We start from the raw sequence: 20,869 nt of genomic DNA on the forward strand, positions 1-20,869 counted from the left end.
CCAGTGCAGTTTTAAAAAGTATCTTGAGTATCCCTGTTTTGTTGCTTTCATTCACTTTCTCTGTCATTATTTTTCTGTGGTAGATTGTGATCATCTTTGTCACATTGTTTCCAAGGTCTGTTTTCTTTTCTCCCCTTTTCCTCCACCTCCTTATTTCCCTTTCTATTTCCTACGTTGTATGCTCTTAACATCTCTGCTATATTTGTCTTTCTCACATCTTCCCGAAGTCTCTTCCATCCCTGTCTCTCATTTGCTGCTGCTTCCATCTGCTCTCTGGTGTTAAGATAGACTGTTCTGCCCTTCCTGCTAAGGGTTCTTCCTAAGGTTTCTCTTGGTTGCCCTCTTTTCTTCACACCAGTTGGTTTCTGTTTGATAGATTCATGTGGGAGTCTGTATGTTAGCATCCAGAGTAGATGCCCGAAATATATCCAATGCTTCCTTCTAATTCTAATGGAGATGTGCTGGCTGGTGATTTCTTAGATCTCGTAGTTGGTGATAAAGTCTCTCCCACCAATGCCCAGAATAGGCACTTATTTTGGAAGTTTTCTGTCTAACATTTTTAATAGATCTCCAGCTCTGACAGCTATACGGTAGCATTGAGAAAACAGTTGAGTTGAAAACTCTCGGTTTGGTTTTGTTACTGTATATTTTTTATTTCTATAGATTGTTGAGTTTAGTGAATACTGTGGAAGCCTTTCCTCTTATCTTTGATACCTGCCTGCCTAGCCTTATTTAAAACGAAGAAAAAAAACCAAACAAACAACACACCTCATTGGTTATAGAAATGGTAAAAATGACTGCTTAATAGAGAACACTTCTGCCCCCTACTGCTTCACGAAGTCTCCTAGTGCAAGGCAGTCTCTGGAAGGTAGGGCCCCCACAAATTTGATTCTGGCAGCAAGAAAACACTTCAGTGTTAGTTACTGGAACATGAGAACAGGGTTTCAAATATCAAAGATCTCACTGATCATGAGGAAGATTGACAACTAAGGACTTGAAATCCTGTGCATCTGTTGAGAGCAGACTGATAAGTGTGACTAGGAAGCACTTTAAGCAAGAGAAGAAACATCTTATCTGTTCAGGTCATCGGGACAATGTACACTCAGAGGGAGTAGCGCTCATTATGACAGGTTCCCCAGTAATAAGGGCTTTTCCCACAAAATCTATTAGCCAACAATGCATGTAATAAACAATTTTTTTTAAAAAAGATCCGAAGAATGCTATCTTTGATCATGTTTACCTTTACTAGGGGCCTTATTTTGCTCACCACTGACGTCAATGGGAGTTTGGCCATTAACTTCAGTGGGAAAGGCTGAGCCCCTTAACAGAAGTATATAATACTGATACATTTTATTTTAATGTAACATTTTCTCATTTCATTTATTTTTATCCTCCTTTCTGTAGCTTCTGTTTTATTGATCGGCATAATGGTGGATATTTAAAAACTAATTACATGAGTTATTGTTAAAGGGGGATTTTTTTAATCTTTATTTTCAAATGTTTATAGTAAAAAAAATCCAATATTATTTAAGCAAAAATGCAGACTCTGGGCCAAATTTCCCAGTTACATAAATGGTAGTAACACAGATGGGAGTGGTAAAGTACTGCACAGAGTTGCCATTCAGTGGGTCTGCAGATTGAGTGTGATTTATACCAGTGTAGTATTCTGTAGGTAGTAATTCAGTCTTGGTCCAAGTGGGTGCAGCTCCTTTTGAAATCAGCGGGAATTGTGCACATGCTTTCACCAGGGCTGAATTTAGCCTGTGGTGTTGAGAACAGCATGGGCTTAAGTTAAGGAAAGAGAGCTTACTGTATCTTGCAACCTTTTGTTAGTTTCCCTACCCAATGAGCCATTTTTTGTTCTTCTACACTGTTGTAAATTCATAAAAGTTAATGTGGCCCTTAGAACAGTACTGTAAAGTATGATTGTTTTGCAAACCAGTGAATGCCAAATCAGTGCAATTTAACTATTTTACCATTTACACTGTACCAACTTAAACCTGATGGTTAACTATACCAGTGACTCTCAACCTTTCCAGATTACTGTATCCTTTTCAGGATTCTGATTTGTCCTGCATACCCTCAAGTTTCATCTCACTTATAAACTACTTGCTTACAAAATCAGAAATAAAAATACAAAAGTGTCACAGCATACTATTACTGAAAAACTGCTTACTTTCTCATTTTTACCATATAATTGTAAAATAAATTAATTGGAATATAAATATTATACTTACATTTCAGCATATAGTATATAGAACAGTGTAAACAAGTAATTGTCTGTATAAAATTTTAGTTTGTGCTGACTTTGCTAGTACTTTTTATGTAGTCTGTTGTAAAACTAGGCAAATATCTAGATGAGTTGATGTACCCTCTGGAATACCACTGCATAACTGCAGATGTAGGCATACCTCTGGTTGAGAACCATTGAACTATATCACCATTTAGCTCATTGCTGAAATTGACACAGAGACTTCCATGAGAGTTGCCTGTACTCACTCTAGGCTGTATTTTGGACTTTGACTTTTAAACAATATTAGTATTTATTAGAGAAAAATTAATTTTATTTTTTATTTAATTACAGACTGAACTCAAAGAGGATTCTGACCAGTCCTTGGGAATTCCAGAGACAGTACTGAGAAGAGTGAAAACAGATTTTAATGATGCCCAGGAACATGAAGAATCTGAAGAAAATCTTCTTTCTGTTCCCACAATGATTGGACTATCTACATCTATTATTTCTCAAAAACTGTCAACTAAGAAAGTATCTGAAAATCTGATTAGAAAATCTTTAGAAGATCAAGTCAGATTTGTGGACTCACAAAGTATTGCTATAGCTCCAGAGAGGGAAACAAAGTTGGGAAATACTCATGGCATAAAAGAAATAGAAGATCTGGAACCAGCAGGCATATCATCAAAGGGGTCTGACTTTTCTGGTTTAGAAAATTATCCAGTAATGCAAATACAGGTATCTGCTAGGTATCTGAAATAAGTATCCGTTTCAGTACATCAGCATCAATAATGAGTTTATTTAAAGTGCTCCAAACCTAGCTCTTCCTATTTCTTTCAAACATTACATCCTAAGTGACTATTCTTTTTAAATTTTAAGTGAATTTCATGTGGTGGCTGTTCGCTGAGATATACATGGTGATGCTTGATGATGACTCATCCATCCTCCTTTTCACAGTGTTGAGGAGTCTAACTTTATCATATTTATTTTTATAAATCACTTTTTACATTTGTAAATAGTTTCCATCTCCTTTTGAAAGGAAATTGCAACTTAAGGGTAAGGTCATAGGGGGAGACTTAAGTTTCATTTCAGGGGCTGATGCAGCACTCACAGTCCTGGAGTCACTGGCTTGAAGCTTAGAGAATTTCCCTCCTTGGTTTTGTTCAGTATCATGGATCCAAGAGTGCTGAGTGTCACATAACTTTAGAGAATAGCAATTTGATATAAGTAATTCTACGTGAGGATTGGAAGTAAATTTGGGTCCAAAATATGGCCTTATCTACATGAGTTTTTTTCTAAATAATTCCAAGTGTGAATTTAAACCAATATAGTTATAGTACTATAACCCACACGTACTCCATTTAAACACTACAGTATATGTGCCTTTTTTCAAGTTATCCTATGTTGCTTGGGAAAGGGTTTTAAACTAAATTGAAAAAAATCTATTTTTCTGCCACAATAAGTATGTCCAAACAAGTAGCTACACCTGTATGACTGTATCAGTACAACTGGTAAAACTTTCCCTTGCAAAAAAAATCCTAAGTGCCTTATTTAATAACTAGGTACAGTGGAGTGGCATGCTTGCTTTTTCTGAAAGGGAACTGCTGAAGCCACTCTGAGACAAATTTTTATCTGCTCTTTCAGTTATAGTAATAAATTAATAATAGTGTGTGCACTGTTACTAAATCTGTGCACATAAACAGGCATTAGCATGTGTAAAATAGAAGTTAATCTTCCAAATAACAGATATTTTTGTGCAGTAACTTGCTTATGTGAAGTTTTTTGCATGGAAAATTAGAGGTAGCTACTTGTAAAATATGGTCCTCTGTGTCTTTTATTTAACAAAGCTCTTCAATTGAGATGCAGTAGTTAGAGCCTTAGTGTTATTTTAACACAGAATTTTAAAGATTTCATATTTTATAGGGTATGTCTACACTGCAGGGTGAAGTCGACATACTGAAAGTTGACTTTCACCCACCAATTTTTAGAAGTCACTGGATCGTGTCCACACCATGCTCCTTGTGCCGGGCTCGTGCGTCCATACTCGCCACGATTGTGTTGGCAGTCAAAGCAGTGCACTGTGGATAGTCATCCCACAGTGCAACTAGCAGTGATGGCTGTTGGAACGAGATTCATCATCCCGTGATGCAATGCTCCATCCCCCTCCCTTCTTCCCCCAAACAGGAAACTGATTTTCGCGCCGTTTGTTTATGCTGCATGCTCACCATTCCTATGGAGACATGGAGACAGCTCAACTCTGCACTATTATTCTGAGCGTCATAAATACATCTCGACTTATCATTGAGTATTTTCAAAGAAGAGCGAGAAGCCGAAGCACAGGCAACCACTATGCCACCGAGGCTGCTCTCCTACAAGCCATCGAGCGGAACAATTCCCGATTGCTGCATATCGTAACGCATCATCTGTAGTCCATGGAGCACCAGTTCTGGTCCCAGGAAACAAGCACAGACTGATGAGACTGCATCGTTATGCAGCTGTGGGATGATGACCAGTGGCTGCAAAACTTTCATATGTGAAAGGCCACTTTCCTTGAACTTTGCTCAGAGCTGGCCCCATTCCTGAAGCGCATGAATACTCACTTGAGACAAGCTCTGATGAGAAGAGAGTGGCCATCGCTCTATGGAAGTTGGCAACCCCTGGCTGTTACTGCTTGGTTGGGAATCACTTCGGAGTTGGTAAATCTATAGTGGGCACTGCCGTGATTCAAGTATGCAAGGCCATTAATAGACTTCTGCTACGAAGGCTAGTGACTTTGGGAAACGAGCAGGATATAGTGGACAGGTTTGCCACAATGGTGTTCCCAAACTGCGGGGGGGGCCATTGATGGCATGCACATCCCTATCTTAGTGCCTGCCCACCTCTCGACCAAGTACATAAACTGCAAGGGGTACTTTTCCATGGTCCTGCAGGGCCTTGTGGATCACAGGGGTCGTTTTACAGACATCTGTGTGGGGTGGCCTGGAAAGATTCATGATGCACACGTATTTAGGAATTAGGGGCTGTTCTCTAACATGCAGGCAGGCACTTTCTTCTCAGACCAAAAAATTCACATCAGGGGTGTGGAAATGCCAATAGAAATCCTGGGGGATCCTGCTTACCCCTTGCTCCCTTGGCTTATGAAGCCGTACACTGGGCACCTTGACAGCGACAAGGAGCATTTTAATAACAGGCTAAACACTTGTAGAATAGTAGTTGAATGTGCATTTGGGCGTTTAAAGGCCAGATGGAGAAGTCTCTTCACTAGGCTGGACATGAGTGAAAGGAACATCCCCTCAAGTGATATCTGCATGCTGTGTTCTGCATAATGTGTGTGAAGCGAAAGGGGAAAGGTTCCCCCAGGGTTGTGCTGTGGAGGCAGAAAGACTGGCCGCCAATTATGAGCAGCCAGATGCCAGCAATACACTGAGAGCTAACCATGGAGCGCTTTGCATTAGGGAAGAATTGAAAACCAGGTTTTGCAATGAGATGCAGTAATTATTTCTGTTCCTGTATGTTATGTGCCTTTGCTTTAAATCCCCCCTACCATGGACATCAGTACCCTCCAAATCCCTCCCAAGCAAGATATGATTTAATAAAGAAACGTGTTGAAACGATGCAAACTTTTATTTATGAACATTCAAGTCAGTGGGGGCAAGGGGCTAGTGTTTATTCACAGTCTCAAATGGTAGTGTGGTTGCTTGCAGGCCAGCTGTTAGCATGTCTGCCGCTGCTTTCTGCTCGTCTCCACCGGGGTGGAGTGCACCACATACTGCAACCTGGCCATTTTCCTCTGAAACTGCTTAGGGATGCGGGAGGGATAGGGCAGCAAAGCCATAGGCTGAGAAGCGTTATGGAGAGGCTGCAGTGGGACTCTGTCTGGCCGCCGCTCCTCCTGAAGTTCCACAAGCTGCCGGAGCATGTCCGCTTGGTCGTGCATGATTCACAGCATCTCATGCTTGGTACTGCGATCATGCTCCAGCATCGCTCTTCGACTCTCCCTGTCCATGTCCATGTTCTGGGACAAGGTCATCCGCCATGCTCGGAGCTCTGTCTCTGCGGCCACGGAGGCGTTCATGAGCTCGCCAAACATGTCGTCCCTTGTTTTTTTTTTCCTATTCCTAATCTGTGATAGTCTTTCTGCAGCAGTTTGAGCGGGCTGGGCCAAGGCCGAGTCTACAGAACAAAAAGAAATGCACAATGCTGCCATTGTTTGCATAGGCAGGGAAATGAAAGAAATGCAACAATGTATAAAAAACTCTCCTTGCTGTCCACAAGGATAAGACAGACCCTCATTCCATTCTGCACATCCCAGAAGGGTCGGCTGGCTGTGCCATTGCAGAGATGGTAAGCTAGGGGCAATGTACTATGCTTTAGAGAGGATTAAAAAGCTCATTTCAAATGCCCTATATGAGAGGAGTGCCTGGGCGCCACAGTTTAATTAAGATGACCATTTTGTCACGAAGTGGATACGGGGGCTCTGGGGGCAGCGTGGGGTGGGGAGGGGTTAATAGTGTCGTTTGAAACCATAGCCAAATAATTAGTGACTTTAGTGGGAAAATACAATGGGGAATAAACATGCGCCGTCTTCCCTAGGTGACCATGAGCGGTATCAGTCTCCTGAGGGTAACGCATGAGGAAAGGAAAGATTTGCTGTACGCAGCGGGGTACCAGCCTGGCCTTTATGCCACTATGCTGTGTTCCGCCATGATTCCGGCTCCCTTGATTGCAGCATGGCGCAGCAAGGTATCCTACCAGGGAGGAAGGAACAAGGCTGCCCTGCCCCAAAACCTTTTGAAAAGAATAACAGATTATCTACATGAAAGTTTCCTTGAGATATCAACTCATGATTCTCGGAGCATATCTCTGCACATAAATAATCTGTTCCTGGAGTAGCCGCTCAAGACAGTACGCTAAACCCCTGAAATCCCCTTTTTCTCCCCCCCCTTAACTGCTAAGAAGAAAAAAATTCACCAGATGTTTCTTCCCCGGGATCATTAGTGCTGTCCTGCGTGCTGCTGGACTGCTCTGGGGTCAGGTCCTGACTGTCTGAGAGAAGGGACAACCTGCTCTCCTGCACCCTGCTCTCTTTATCCTCGTCCACGGAGTCCTCATCGTCCCTGGAGTGGGATGAAGCGGAAGTATCGATGCTGCATGGCAGCACCGTAGTGGGGTCCCTGCCGAGAATGGCATGCAGCTCCTCGTAGAAGCGGCATTTTTTGGGCAAGGAGCCAGAACGGCTGTTAGCTTCCCTGGCCTTTTGATGTGCCTGCCGCAGCTCCTTGATCTTCACGCAGCACTGCTGTGTGTCCCTGTTGTGCCCCTTCTCCAACATGCCCTGGGATATTTTGCCGTAAATGTCCAAATTTCTTTTGCTGGCTCTGAGCTGTGCCATAACTGACTCCTCGCCCCAAAGACCGATGAGATCTAAGACCTCTGGTCGACTCCATGCTTGAGCACGTTTAGGCCTTACAGTAGCCACGAGGAGTTTAGCTACAAAGCTCTCTCCATGCTGGCAGCACAGGAAATGAAAATTCAAATGTTCCTGGGACATGAGGGTTGGGGGCATTTCCGGTGAGCGTAACCATGTAACAACAGAGCGCGAATGTCCAGAGCGGTCACAGCGGGGCATTCTGGGATACCTCCCGGAGGCCAGAACTTCGAATTACATTACGCTCTGTCTACACTGACGCAAAATCGAACCAATAAAATCTGATTAGGCGCTATGCCACTTGCAGAGGTGGTTTTATGATGTCGACTTTTGATGCATGTTAAGTTGACGGCACTGCCGTGCCAGTGTAAATGCAGGCTTTCAGACATCAACATAAGTGATGTTACGTTGACCTCCGTCGCCAGTGTAGACCAGGCCATAGGGTTGCAGAACTGTCATTTTTGGTTGTCCAGTACATTTTCCCCAAAAAAGTAGCACTAGACAGGCAGCATGGTCAAGTCTAGTGGTAAAAGCACAGGAAAAGGAGACAGGCAATCCAGAATTTTAATCCCAGCTCTGTCATTGAGTCACTGGGTGGTTTTGGGTAAATCGTTTAGGCCAAAATTTTCAAGCTTTGGTGCCCAAAGTCAGGTTCTTCAAGTGCTTGCTCATGTCCATTCCCAAAGTAGATGTGTGCACGCCACATGCACCGGTGCTGGACAACTTTTTTCCCTAAGTTGTACCCATAGGAGCTAACGCTAGTGCCCCCATTAGCGGCGCACATATGTGCCCACAGATAGGTGCCGTTGGTGCCCCCTCTCTCTCAGTTACTTCTTCCCACCAGTGATTGTGCTGGAACGCTTCTCGCCTTTGCAAGTTCCCTTAATAAACCTAGTGTTTTTTTTCTCTTTGTTCTAGTTGTTAGTTAATACTTCCGTTTAGTTGGTTCTGGTTGTTAGAAACCCAGGGTCGGGGCATGCCCCATTCCCGAGGGTTTAAACCCTGCGCTTCATGTAAGAAGCCTATGCCGAGGAGCGACCTACACCAAAGATACTTAAAGTGTCTGGGAGAATTGCACATCAGTGACAGGGTCAAAATCTGTAAAAGTTTTCACCTTCGGACTAAGAAAGAACAGGATATCCATCTTAAGGCCAGCCTCATGGAATTGGCACTTAGACTGATGTCGGAGTCTGGTAGATCTGACTTGGCACTGAGCATGATGGCCTCAGCACGCAGCACTCCGCAGGCACCCTCTGCCTCATCTTGGCACCGATTGCCATCTCCGGTACCGAAGAAGTCAGAAGAAGACTTGCACGGGGCAGTGACACTCTTCTGCGGAAAGGGTGAAAGGGGACCAGGTGAGACCCGGGTCGGGCCACCAATCCTCCCTGCCTCAGAGGGGTCCCGCGCCTCTGAGAGCATCGACCCTGGCACCAGGCCGTCCACTGACTCCAGGTAGTGGTAGAGGCTCTCACTGCCTGGTGGTGCCATCAACCCCAGGGGCTTTCCAGGCTATGAAAGATCTTCTGGCATTTCCCATGCCACTGATGCCGAGAGATAGTAGGCCGCTCCAAGATTCGGCATCGGCACCAACGGGCAACATTTTGAGGGACAGATCTGCCCAACAGTCCCCTTCTTCGAGGCACCATTCATCTGTGCACAGGCAGTCCCTGGAGTCGAGATAATGCTCTACGGAACAGGACTGTGTTAGACCGGGCTCCCGCCATCAGTCTCCTGAGTGCCAGCATCAGGTGGAATATCACCATGGACCATCAGAGCGATGCAGGTCATTGACCTCGTGGCATATCTCTGGCACTGCAGGCCCGCTTGCCTAGTCCATACAGGAAGCCAAAGGACAAGAGCAGGTCCCGGCACACCCACCGCTCAGACTCCCCACACCATTCTCCTTTCCCGGAACAGTGCACCCTGCACGGCATCGTGCAATATTCAGACTCTGCGCCATCATGGCCATTTGGTAGCTGCACATCCTTGGACAGTGAGGAGGTTACTTGTGTCAGGCAGACTGTGGCACCGATGCCCATCTTTCCTACAGTGCTGCCAATGGGAGCTTGGCCACAGGGTCAGTGGCCCAGACCGTGACCCATGGGGGGTTTCACTCAGGGATTCTGCAGCCCGGTTCCAGGAGAGAAACTTTGGTGCCGCAGTCCTCCATCCCTCAAGGTTTGGCGCTGCATTTTGACTCGGAGTCCGACAGTGAGGGCTTATGCACCTCGATCTTGAGGGAATTGACCCTTCCCAGAGAGGAGGCACCTCCCCCATCGCAGCTACTGGCCGCCTCATCATCGTTGCTGGATGAGGCAGTTGCGGGCCCTTCATCAGTGGTACCATTGGACAATTTCAGGGCTCACCAGGACTTGTTCAAAAGAGTCGCCTCTAACCTTGGCCTTAAGATAGAGGAGTTGAATGAGCCAGTGGATGAGCTCTTTGGGATGCTGGCCTCAGCAGATACCAGTAGAGTGGCCCTACCAGTCCATGAAGGGATGGTTAAGCTAGCTAAAGCATTGTGGCAAACCCCGGCCTCCCTGTCCTCCATGTCAAAAAGGGCAGAGAAAAAAATACTATGTTATGGCGAATGGGTTCGAATACCTCTATACCCACCCCATGCTGGGTTCCCTGGTGGTCACCACCACTAATGAGAGGGACAGGCAGGGGAAGATGAGCTCGACCCCTAAGAACAAAGAGGCGAAAAGACTGGAGCTCTTTGGTCAAAAAAATTTATTCCACGGCTAGCTTACAGCTATGGGTGGCAAATCAACAGGAGCTGCTAGGAAGATATCACTTCAATATCTGGCAGTCGCTAGACAAATCTGTGGACTTTTTGACTCCTTCCTCCAAACAGGAGTTTCAGGCCGTCCAGCAGTTGATACAGGACCTCCCTTTTGACGGCATGGCCCTCTTTGCTGAGCAGACAGACGCCAGACTGCACAGCATGAAGGACTCAAGGGCAGCACTAAAATCCCTCAGGCTCTATACCCTGTCTTCCTCCAAGAGGCATTTCAAGCCCCCATATCAGCAACAATCTGGGGATTACTCCCACAAGAACTCCTATAAGAGGAAGAGCAAGGGTTATAAGAGACACCAGGGCTGTTTGTCATCAGTTGGCCCACAGCTGGGCCTTAGTCGCCATAATTGGGACAGAAAAAAGGCCTTTTGATGGTGCGCCCGAGAGCAACATACCAATTTTACCCGTGGATCCAACTCCCCTTATGTTTTCTTTTTTTGTGGCCTGCTTCTTCTCCGCCTGGCCACTATTACATCGGACCATTGGGTGCTCAGTACGGTGGTGCTTGACTATACTCTCCAGTTTGCCTCACTTCTCTCCTCCCATACTCCCTTCCTGTTTCTCTTCAGGGATCCCTCTCACGAACAACTTCTCGAGCAGGAGGTGTGAGCCCTCGTGCAGGTGGGGGCAGTAGAGGAGGTTCCCCAGGACCTACGAGGTCGAGGATTTTACTCCTGTTACTTCCTGATTCCAAAGGCAAAAGGACGACTGAGGCCTATCCTGGACTTAAGACACCTCAACAAATACCTCAAAAAGTTAAAGTGCTGTATGGTTTCTTTAGCTACCATCATTCCCTCTCTGGATCCCGGCGACTGGTACGCTGCTCTCAACTTAAAGGACTCTTACTTTCACATCATAATCTTCCCTGGCCACAGGAGATTTCTACGGTTTACAGTAGGAGACCGCTATTACCAATTTGCAGTGCTCCTCTTTGGCCTTTCAGCTGTAGCAGGAGTCTTCACCAAGTGCATGTCAGTAGTGGCAGCATACCTTGGAAGGAGAGGAGTGCAAGTGTTCCTTTACTTGGACGATTGGCTCATCAGAGGCAGGTCAAGGTCCCAGATCCAGGCCAGCACCACGATAACCCGGAATGTCTGCCAGGCATTAGACCTCCTAATAAAAGAGCAAAAATTGACATTAGTCCCTGTAAAGAGGATAGAGTTAATCAGGGCAATGCTGGACTCGTCTAAAGCCAGAGTATTTCTTCCAGAGAAAAGGTTTCTAGCTATGACAGACATTATAACCCGCGTTTCGTCCCACCCCCTTATGATGGCGAGAGTCTGCCTCAGCCTCCTGGGCCACATGGCGGCCTGCAACTATGCGGTCCCCCATGCCAGACTACATCTTAGACCCCTCCAGATGTAGATGGCGTCAGTGTATTCTCCAGTCAGGATACTTATGGTTCCTCTGGAAATACTTACCTCCCTGGTATGCTGGATGGATCCATGTCAGGTGCTCTCGGGAATGCCTTTCGAGACACCTCAGCTGTCGGTAACACTAATTTCTGATGCTTCAGACAGGACATGGGGAACTCACTTGGGTCCCCTAAATACCCAGGGCATGTGGACATCAGGGGAACTGCGGCTACATATCAACATTAGGGAGCTCGGCAATTCGTCTAGCTTGTATGGTCTTCCTACCACATCTTGCCAACAAGGTCATGCAGATACTCACAGACAATATAGCCTCTGTGTATTATATCAACAGACGGGGGGCCCGATCCATGGCCCTGTGCAGGAGGGCCGTGAGCTTCTCGGACTTTTGTGTCACTCACAACATTCACCTAATCGCAGTACATCTCCCAGAAGTCAACAACTCTTTGGCGGACTGACTCAGCAGGTCCTTCTGCGCTCACCACGAGTGGTCCCTCCATCCGGAAGTAGCAACCCACATCTTCCAAAGGTGGGGCAATCCCCAAGTGGATCTCTTTGCCACCAGGAATAACAAGAAGTTCCCTTGATTTTGCTCCCGTCAAGGTCTCAATGTGGCTTTACCAGAGATATCTTTCTCCTCTCCTGTTATACACCTTCCTGCCAATACCTCTGATCCACAAAGTCCTCCTGAAGGTGAAGAAGGACAGAGCATGGGTCATCCTTGTAGTTCCAGCATGGCCTCAGCAACGTTGGTTTGGGATGCTTCTAGAGTTGGCGGGACCCAGATGTTGGACCCTGTCACTGTGACTGGATTTCCTGTCTCAAGATCAAGGTCATCTGCTCCATCCAGAGCTGAGCTCCCTGCATCTGATGGCATGGGTGCTCTATGGCTGAGTCAGGAGAAACAGGCCTGCTCTGCCCAAGTCCATCACGTAGTCCTAGAAAGCAGGAAGCCATCGACCAGATCAGCCTATAGAGCTAAGTGGAAGCAATGCTGCTGGGCGACAGACTGGTGTGTCTCCAACAGAGGCATCAATCCCAACAATTTTAGAATATCTGCTTCATATGAAGCAGGAGGGATTGGCCTTCTCGTCCATTAAGATCCATGTAGCGGCCATATCTGCTTTCCACCCCTTAGTGGAAGGTAGAACAGTCTTTTCACACAAAATGATGGCCAGGTTCCTTAAGGAACTGGAAAGACTATTCCCGCCAATAAGGGAGCCTTCTCTCCAGTGGGACCTGAACTTGGTTCTTTCTAGACTCACCAATCCTCCCTTCAAACCTGTGGCCTCATGCTCCCCTTACGTATTTGTCCTGAAAGGTCACCTTCCTGGTGGCTATTACGTCCGCCAGACGAGTTTCAGATATCAGGGCACTGACATCAGAGCCACCCCACATGGTGTTCTCTAAGGACAAGGTTCAACTATGCCTGCAGCTGGCCTTTTTGACTAAGGTAGTTTCACACTTTCACCTCAACCAGGGTATATATTTACCTGTCTTTTGTCCTAAGCCTCACAGATCCAATGAAGAGAGGCACCTACACACACTCGATGTGAGATGGGTCCTGGCATTTTACATTGATAGGACCAAATCCTTTCATAGTTTGATGCAACTCTTCGTTGCTGTTGCAGACTGGATGAAGGAACTGCCGATTTCTTCGCAGCATATCTCAAAGTGGATTACGACCTACATCCAAACCTGTTATGAGCAGGCCGGTGTCACACCTCCAGGGTCCTTGATGGCTCATTCAAGGAGAGTGCAAGCCTCATCTGCGGCCTTCCAAACTCATGTGCCCATCCAGGACATCTGCAGGGCAGCTACCTGGTCATCAGTACTATGCCTTAACGCAACAAGCTCAGGATGACGCTGGCTTTGATAGAGCGGTGCTCCAAGTGTCACATCCATAAACTCCTGCCCATCTCCGGAGATACTGCTGGTGAGTCACCTACTTTGGGAATGGACATGAGCAAGCACTCGAAGAAGAAATAATGGTTACTTACTTGTAACTGTTGTTCTTCAAGATGTGTTGCTCATGTCCATTCCACACCCGCCCACCTTCTCCTCAGTCAGAGTTCCAGCAAGAAGGAACAGAGGAGGAGGAGGAATCGATGGTGCTTATATGCGGGCACATATGCATGCTGCTGCAGGGGGCAGTAGAGTCAGCTCCTACATGTACTACTGAGGGAAAAAATTTGTCCGGCACCAGTGCATGTGACGTGCACACACACACCTACTTTGGAATGGACATGAGCAACACATCTCGAAGAACAACAGTTACAAAAAAGTAACCATTCTTTTCTAAATATCTATTATCTATAAATATCTCTATCTTAAAAAAACCTGTGATTTTTTTCAGAGGCCCTTAGGACCCAAAGCTTCCATTGGAAGCAATAGTAGCTGCAGATGGTCAGCATCTCTGAATATCTAACCACTTTTTAGATGAATAAATAAGGATTTAGGTGCTCAACTCTAGGCACTAAAATTTGAAAATGGTAGCCTTAATTTCCATTTGTTTCAGTGTTTATAAAATGAGAATAAATACCTATCTCACAGAAATTTTGTTTGGATTAGTTTAATGTTTGTACACATTTTGAGTATTATTCATATTGAAATATCTCATGAATCATTCCTTGCTTATGTTTTTGTTTAATCAATCTTGAAGAACTGTTCTGAGAAAATTAAATAACTGGTGCACTGTTGTAATATAATAAATTATGTTAATTAATCCCCCTCCTCCTTAAAAATATTTTCTTAATTGATTTGTGTTTTGTTTCAGTACCAGCAACCTCTTCTTAGTGGAGACAAATTTGAACCTTTTTTGCGACATGTAGGTAGAACACAATCAAGTGCAGAGAGTGAAAAGAAAGAAGATCAAGAGCCTCCTATTTTCACTCTTCTGAAAAAAAAACTTTCATGTGCAGAGATTAAAGAGCAAGAAGACCAAGATCCACCTGTCAAGGCATCTTCAGCAAGAAGCTCAGATATTAATTTAAGTAAGAATGGTCAACATCTGTCCATATTAAAACTTCTAGAATCAAAAATGGAATTAGAGGATGATGGAATTAGTGTTAAAAAAGAGTCCCCAACACTGGCTATAAAAACAGATTTGCCGGAGAAATGGCAAGAGGAGAGACTTTCAGAAACAGAAATAGTACGTCTAAACTCTTTTTTAAGTGAAACTCTTGAAGACTTTCTTGTAGATAGACTTATAAAAATAATAATGCTAATATCTGTTTTAAGCAAAAATCTTGAAGGATTTGTCTCAGAGAGACTTTCAGAAATAGGGATAGTCACAAAGATAGAGTTAGGAGAAGAATTCCAGAATTTACAGAGTATTATAGACGGCTCACCAATTGTTTTAGAGAGAGAGTTACTTGAAAAAAGAAGAGATATTTCCAGGGAAAGGCTTTCAGAAGCAGAAATAATAAATTTAAAATCTGTTTTGAGTCAAAACCTGCAAGATCGTCTCATAGAGAGATTTTCTGAAACTGGGATAATCACAGATTTGGAGTTAGGAAAGCAGCATCAGAACCAATCCTTAGAGCGAATTAAAGATAAATCACCCATGGTTTTGGAGACAAATATAGCTGAGAAAATGCATGATAGTTGTGAGGAGGGACTTTCAGAAATGAAAGAAAGTCTTAAACCTGTTGTAAATCAAAATCTACCAGATCTTCCCACAGAGAAGTTTTTAAAAGCAGGGTTAATTGAAGAAGTGAAGTTAAGAAAGGAACATCAAAAGTTTTGTTTGTCAAGGGTTGAGGAGACTCAACCAAAGCCTGAGGCAGCCGTATCTAAGAAGAAAAAAGATCAATCCAGGGAAGAATGTTCAGAACCTGAAATAATAATAATGAAATCTCTACGTCAAAACCTACAAAACTGTGCCACAGAAAGACATTTACAAACAGGGATAAACACAGAGATGGAGTTAGGAAAAAAGTGCCAAAACCACTCATTGCAGATCATCAAAGCCAGATTGCCAATGGTTATGGAGACAAATTCACCTAAAATAGGACAAGAGCATCACATGGAGAGGCTTTCAGAACCACAAATAAATCTAAAATCTGCTTCAGACAAAACTCTCCAAGATTCTCTCATAGAAAGACTTTTGGAAACAGAAGTAATGAGTCTAAAGGATTTTTTAAACAAATGTCTCCAAGATCATCTCCTAGAGAAACTGTCAGAAACAGGATTAATTACAGAAGAGGAGTTAGAAACAGTACTTCAGAACCTATCCTTGCTGAATATTCTGGAAGGACAACAAATGGCATTGGAGACAGAATTATATGATATAGACCAGGTTCATTCTGGTGAGTGTCTTGCTAAACCATGTCCAATAAAAGGAGAACCTGTTTTAGTTGCACATATACAGGACTTCCTTCTTGAAGTACTCTCAGAAACAGAAATAATGAAACTAAAGTCATTTTTAAGCAAAAAGATCCAAGATCATCTTGTAGAACGACTCTCTGAAATAGGGTTGATCACAGAGGAAGAGTTAAGAAAGATACACCAAAATTTGTTTGTGCTGAGAACTAATGAAAGACTGTCAAGGGATGTGGAGTCAGATTTACATGGGGAAGAGCAAAATCTAAGTCTAAAATCTCTTTTAACCAAAAACCTTAAAGATAGACTTTCCGAAACAAAACTAGTATATCTAAAGTCTCTTTTAAGCAAAATACTGAAAGAAGGTTGTAGAGACAGACTTTCTGAAACAGAAATAAGAAGACTAAAATCCGTTTTAAGCAACAACTTGCAAGATCTTCCTATAGAAAGTGTTTCAGAAACTGGGCTAATCAGAGAGAGAGAATTAGAGAGAGTATACCAGAATCTGTTTTTCCAGAATGCTAAAGGAAAACCACTGATAGTTACAGATACAGATATATGTGAGAGAGGGCAATATCATTCAAAGCAGAGTCTTGACAAACTGACTATAGTAAATGAAAAGCCTATTTTAAGAAAAGAGGAGCTAGAATTTCCTGTAGAGAATGTTCCAGGACAAGTAACACACGTGGTGGTTAATCCACTCAGTGAAACCCAAGCTGATAGTGTAATACACCTTCATCAGAAAGTTAAAAATACCTTAGAAAAAGAGATTCAAGACTCACAAAATTGTTTTGGTAAAACTAAAGTAACACATTCAAACACAGATTTTGGGAAATCATTAAAACCAAAGCCTTCATATGAGATTTTGAGGAGAACACCTGAAACAATTGACTCACCTTCCTTAAGTACCCATGATATTGCAATCCAAACAGAACTTAAGGAATGTCTCTGCAAACCAACACTGTCCTTTCCCGTAAACCCTCAGACATTTATCTTTGTACATTCAGAGTCTGAGGAAGAAACCAAGTCACCAGACAAGTCTCATGAGAAGTCAAAAGGCAAAAAAAAGCATGCTAAGTGTTCTAAGAAGCATTCTGCATCACGCCACCTACCCCAGGGACAAGTATTAAAGTGCACTCAGTTTAAAAAGGAAAAACTAACTGATCTGAATAACTGTAAAGAGCTCTTAAAGGAAAAACATAGAAAACATTCTGAACCACCACCTCAAAGACCATCTGTTTCAGAAGCCAAGAAGGATTCAAAAGCCTCTACATTCTCCAACATTTTGAAAAAGGAAAGCCTGAAGCAGAAAGCTGAGCAAGAAAGAGAGAATGATGGCAGACCAAAGAAATCACTTAGCACGTCTATTAAGATACCAACAACCACAGTGTCTGAACCACAGCTACAGCACTCTGCAAAAGCGTTGCAAAAAAAATCATATGTGAGTAGTTTCCATTTCACTGGTGTGCAGAAGGAAATAGATCTGTAAGAATAATATTCACTCAATTTTCCACCTCTTGAATATCTGAAATAGAAGATTAAATATATGACTTTCTAAATAGCTGAAGACAGAATACTTAGAATGGTATCTCTTCATGAACTGATACTTTCCAATTGGGCAGGCCCAACACTGTAATCCTTGTTACACCTCAGTCTTAGCCCACCCAAAAATATGTTTGTAATGTCACCCAAACAGGGAAGAAAAAAAGAAAAACCGAAACTAAATACCCCATTCTTCTAGCCATTCCTCAGTTTCTCACCTTCCGCCTGCCAGGAGGGTCAAAGAAAATCAGCATTTCCATTTCTCTGGCATGTTAGTGAAATAATAGCGAGTAACTGTAAATAGTGTAGTAAATTTACTAGAGAGTAAATGTGGACTCTAGTCAACATTTGCAGGAGGGGAGGGGAATTGGCAGTTTTTTGTAGTTTTTGGGTTGCCTCAAGCACTTAGAGCCATCTAAGAATCGTAATTTGAGGTGTTCCTTTTACCCCACTACGTTCGCTGCATCCAATGGATATGACAAAGGATTATGCCCCATTGAAGCGTACATGAGCAAGGACTGTAATACCAGCAAGTCCTTCTCAGAAAGAGCCCAGAAGCACCAAAAGACACTCTGCTCCAGAGCCTTTACCTACAGAGGCTTTGAGGATGAGAATATGGATGACTTTCTCCTAAAAAGGTCTCTCAGGCATGTGTAATGTGGCTGGTAAGCCTCCCTCAGTGCCGAGGCCTGACACAGAACTCCAGGCTGAAAGAGGGTTGTCTTCTTGTAAAAGCTCCCTTCACCTATTCTCCCAAAGGTCAAGAGTAGTCCCTTTGATTTGTTTGCTAGGATCCACTTTAGTGGAACTGCCCAGAGGAGGAAAGTATGAAGAATTGGGCCCTATTGTATTACATTAGATGGAATATATGAGCTAGATGTTAACATAACCCAATCACTGTCCAGTATTAAACAGTGTTAAACAAGGTTCAGGTTTTGGTATACAGACACCTAAGCTTGCTTGGTATCATGGCAAACAAACCATTAACCTTTTATTAAAGATACAGAAAAAAGGAAAAACAGGTAAAGCATTTGAAATGCGAAGTATTAAGTAAGGCTTTTATTTTAACATTTTTTGTTCCCTTTCCCTTTAGCTGGAGAGAGTTTTTAGAAAAAAACCTCACGTTGTTTGACAGTCTTTTAGATGATACTAAGGATGATGGTAACTGTTCTTTTAGGTAAAAGTTAGTTGAGATGGGCTGGAGCTGGGGCTGTGGTTAAAGTCCAATTCCATTTTATTCCAAGTGGTGTTTGGGAGTTAGCAAGGGGGAGCTAGTAGGAGTGGCAATGTTTCCTGAGTCCCTCTCTCTGGCCTGGTCTGGTCAGGACATCTCTCAGAATTAGGATGATGAAGGCCTGGGATGCCAGGAGTTTGTAGGGGTGGGAGCCATGATCATGAAGCTCACCTCACTAGACTCCATTTGTTTTTCTGTCTTCCCCCCAAGTCTCTTTCTTTAAGGACCCAAAAAGGGAGAGAGAGGTGGAATAGCCAGCACCAATTAGGCCTAATATTTGATACACCAATTTTGGTTCACTAATTTTTGGTTCCACATTTTCTGTTTTTTTACCAAACACAATTTTAACTCGATCCTTCAGTTATATCAGTGTGGCCTTTTGGTTTGGACATAGTTTTTTTTTTTATGGATTTTTTTTTTGCACCTGTTTGTTTAACATTCATTATTAAAAGCATTTAGATTTACTTTTTATTAACAATTATTGTTATAGAGTATTGTAACAGTTAATGATCTTTTATATACTTGTGACAATTAAGTTTACAATTAACATAAATTTGTAGGCCCAATTATTACAACAGCCCTCAATGCTTATTCAGTCAAAACTCTCACTGACGTGGTGGAATTTGCCCTAAATTAGGAAAACCTTGAGATATTTATGGGTTGCTTAAGGTTACATTGGAAAAGTATAAGTGAATAGGTGAGAGTATGGATTTGTGAAAGGTAAAACTGGAGCTTCCCTGGTATAAGAGGAGAACTTGGCCATTATATCGGTTAGTTACTAGACCAATAGACAATGAAATGTTAGGCTGAGAACAGAAAGTAGCCCACTGTATTAAAACAAATATTTGGATGTCTGTATGAAAAGTAGTAGATTATTACCAAGCCTATTACAGACATTAAGGCCTATGCTTTCTTTCTGTTTCTACACATTTGTGTCATTTTTATTACTGTTTTGTTACATTATATCTCTCACTACTGAAGAAGGCCTTGTGATTGAAAGCATGCTGTGGATTTTGGGGCCATTTCATATCACTTGCATTTTGAGTGCTTGCTTTACACTTTTTGTGTTGGTTTTATCTCAGTTTAGATTTTGCAGCTGAGCTTTTTTATCTGTTTATCAGGGTGTTTGTCGGTGTTTGCTCCCCAAAAAAATTACTTTTACATTTCTGGTGTGGTTCATTTTTATTTCTCATCATTATAAAGATCTCATGTCACTTTTTTGTGAGAGATGGGATGTTAGTTATATTGTTCTGGCCAAATTCTAGTTTGTATAACTGCATTCCATGCTCCTAAGATTTTCCTTGTAGTTTTAATGGATTATGATAGACTTCGCATCCTGTTCTAAACTATTGTGTAAGTGTTACTGAGTTCTTTTAAACATTTTTTCCACCCTAGAGGTGACTCCACTGAGGTGGTGGATGAAGGGATTGGTGAGGTAATTGGCACAGCAGTTTGGGATCCATGAATGAAAAAGGTGCACTGCCCCATTCATATATAAATATACACAGTGGCCCTCATTATTCTAAGTGCTTCACAGGAAACTCAAAAAATGCACATTGTAACCCAAATCCTGATTGAGGCACTACTGCAGTACAAATAATTATTATGAATAATAATAATTGAATGAGCTTGACAGACAAATGAGGATATAAGATACACCAGGAGAGGATGGACAAAGAGGGACATGGGTTATGGATAATCAATTATCCAGTTATTGTGCTGATAGTTCAGAATGCTTTTCTTTGTGTATAAATACCCTCATTTTTATTGGCAATGTAAGATAATTTTTATTAAGTTATATCCCTTTAATGTTGCCTGATGTCTATACTATTTACGTTTTAAAGGCTCAAATCAATTTGTTAATAACTTGTAATCTGCTTTTATCTTAATATTTAGAATTATGCAGATAAAAAAGAATTAGACATGGAAATGTTTA

The 20,869-nt window shown here is 42.9% G+C and overlaps 1 protein-coding gene across 1 annotated transcript in view; it reads left to right on the plus strand.

Annotated features, from left to right (window-relative positions):
- C2CD6 (C2 calcium dependent domain containing 6) overlaps positions 1-17,646 on the plus strand; it is a 52,596-nt gene extending 34,950 nt beyond the window's left edge. Inside the window, exons 8-9 of the mRNA XM_067547908.1 lie at positions 2,585-2,968; positions 14,611-17,646. Of these exons, the coding sequence (XP_067404009.1) occupies positions 2,585-2,968; positions 14,611-17,646 (3,420 nt within the window). The remainder of the gene's footprint in view (positions 1-2,584; positions 2,969-14,610) is intronic.
- The last annotated feature ends 3,223 nt before the right edge of the window (positions 17,647-20,869 follow it).

Source organism: Emydura macquarii, unplaced genomic scaffold (assembly GCF_026122565.2).
Source record: "Emydura macquarii macquarii isolate MOO-44397 ecotype Brisbane River unplaced genomic scaffold, CSIRO-AGI_Emac_v2 contig_1253, whole genome shotgun sequence".
In the NCBI taxonomy this organism is placed as follows: domain Eukaryota; kingdom Metazoa; phylum Chordata; order Testudines; family Chelidae; genus Emydura; species Emydura macquarii.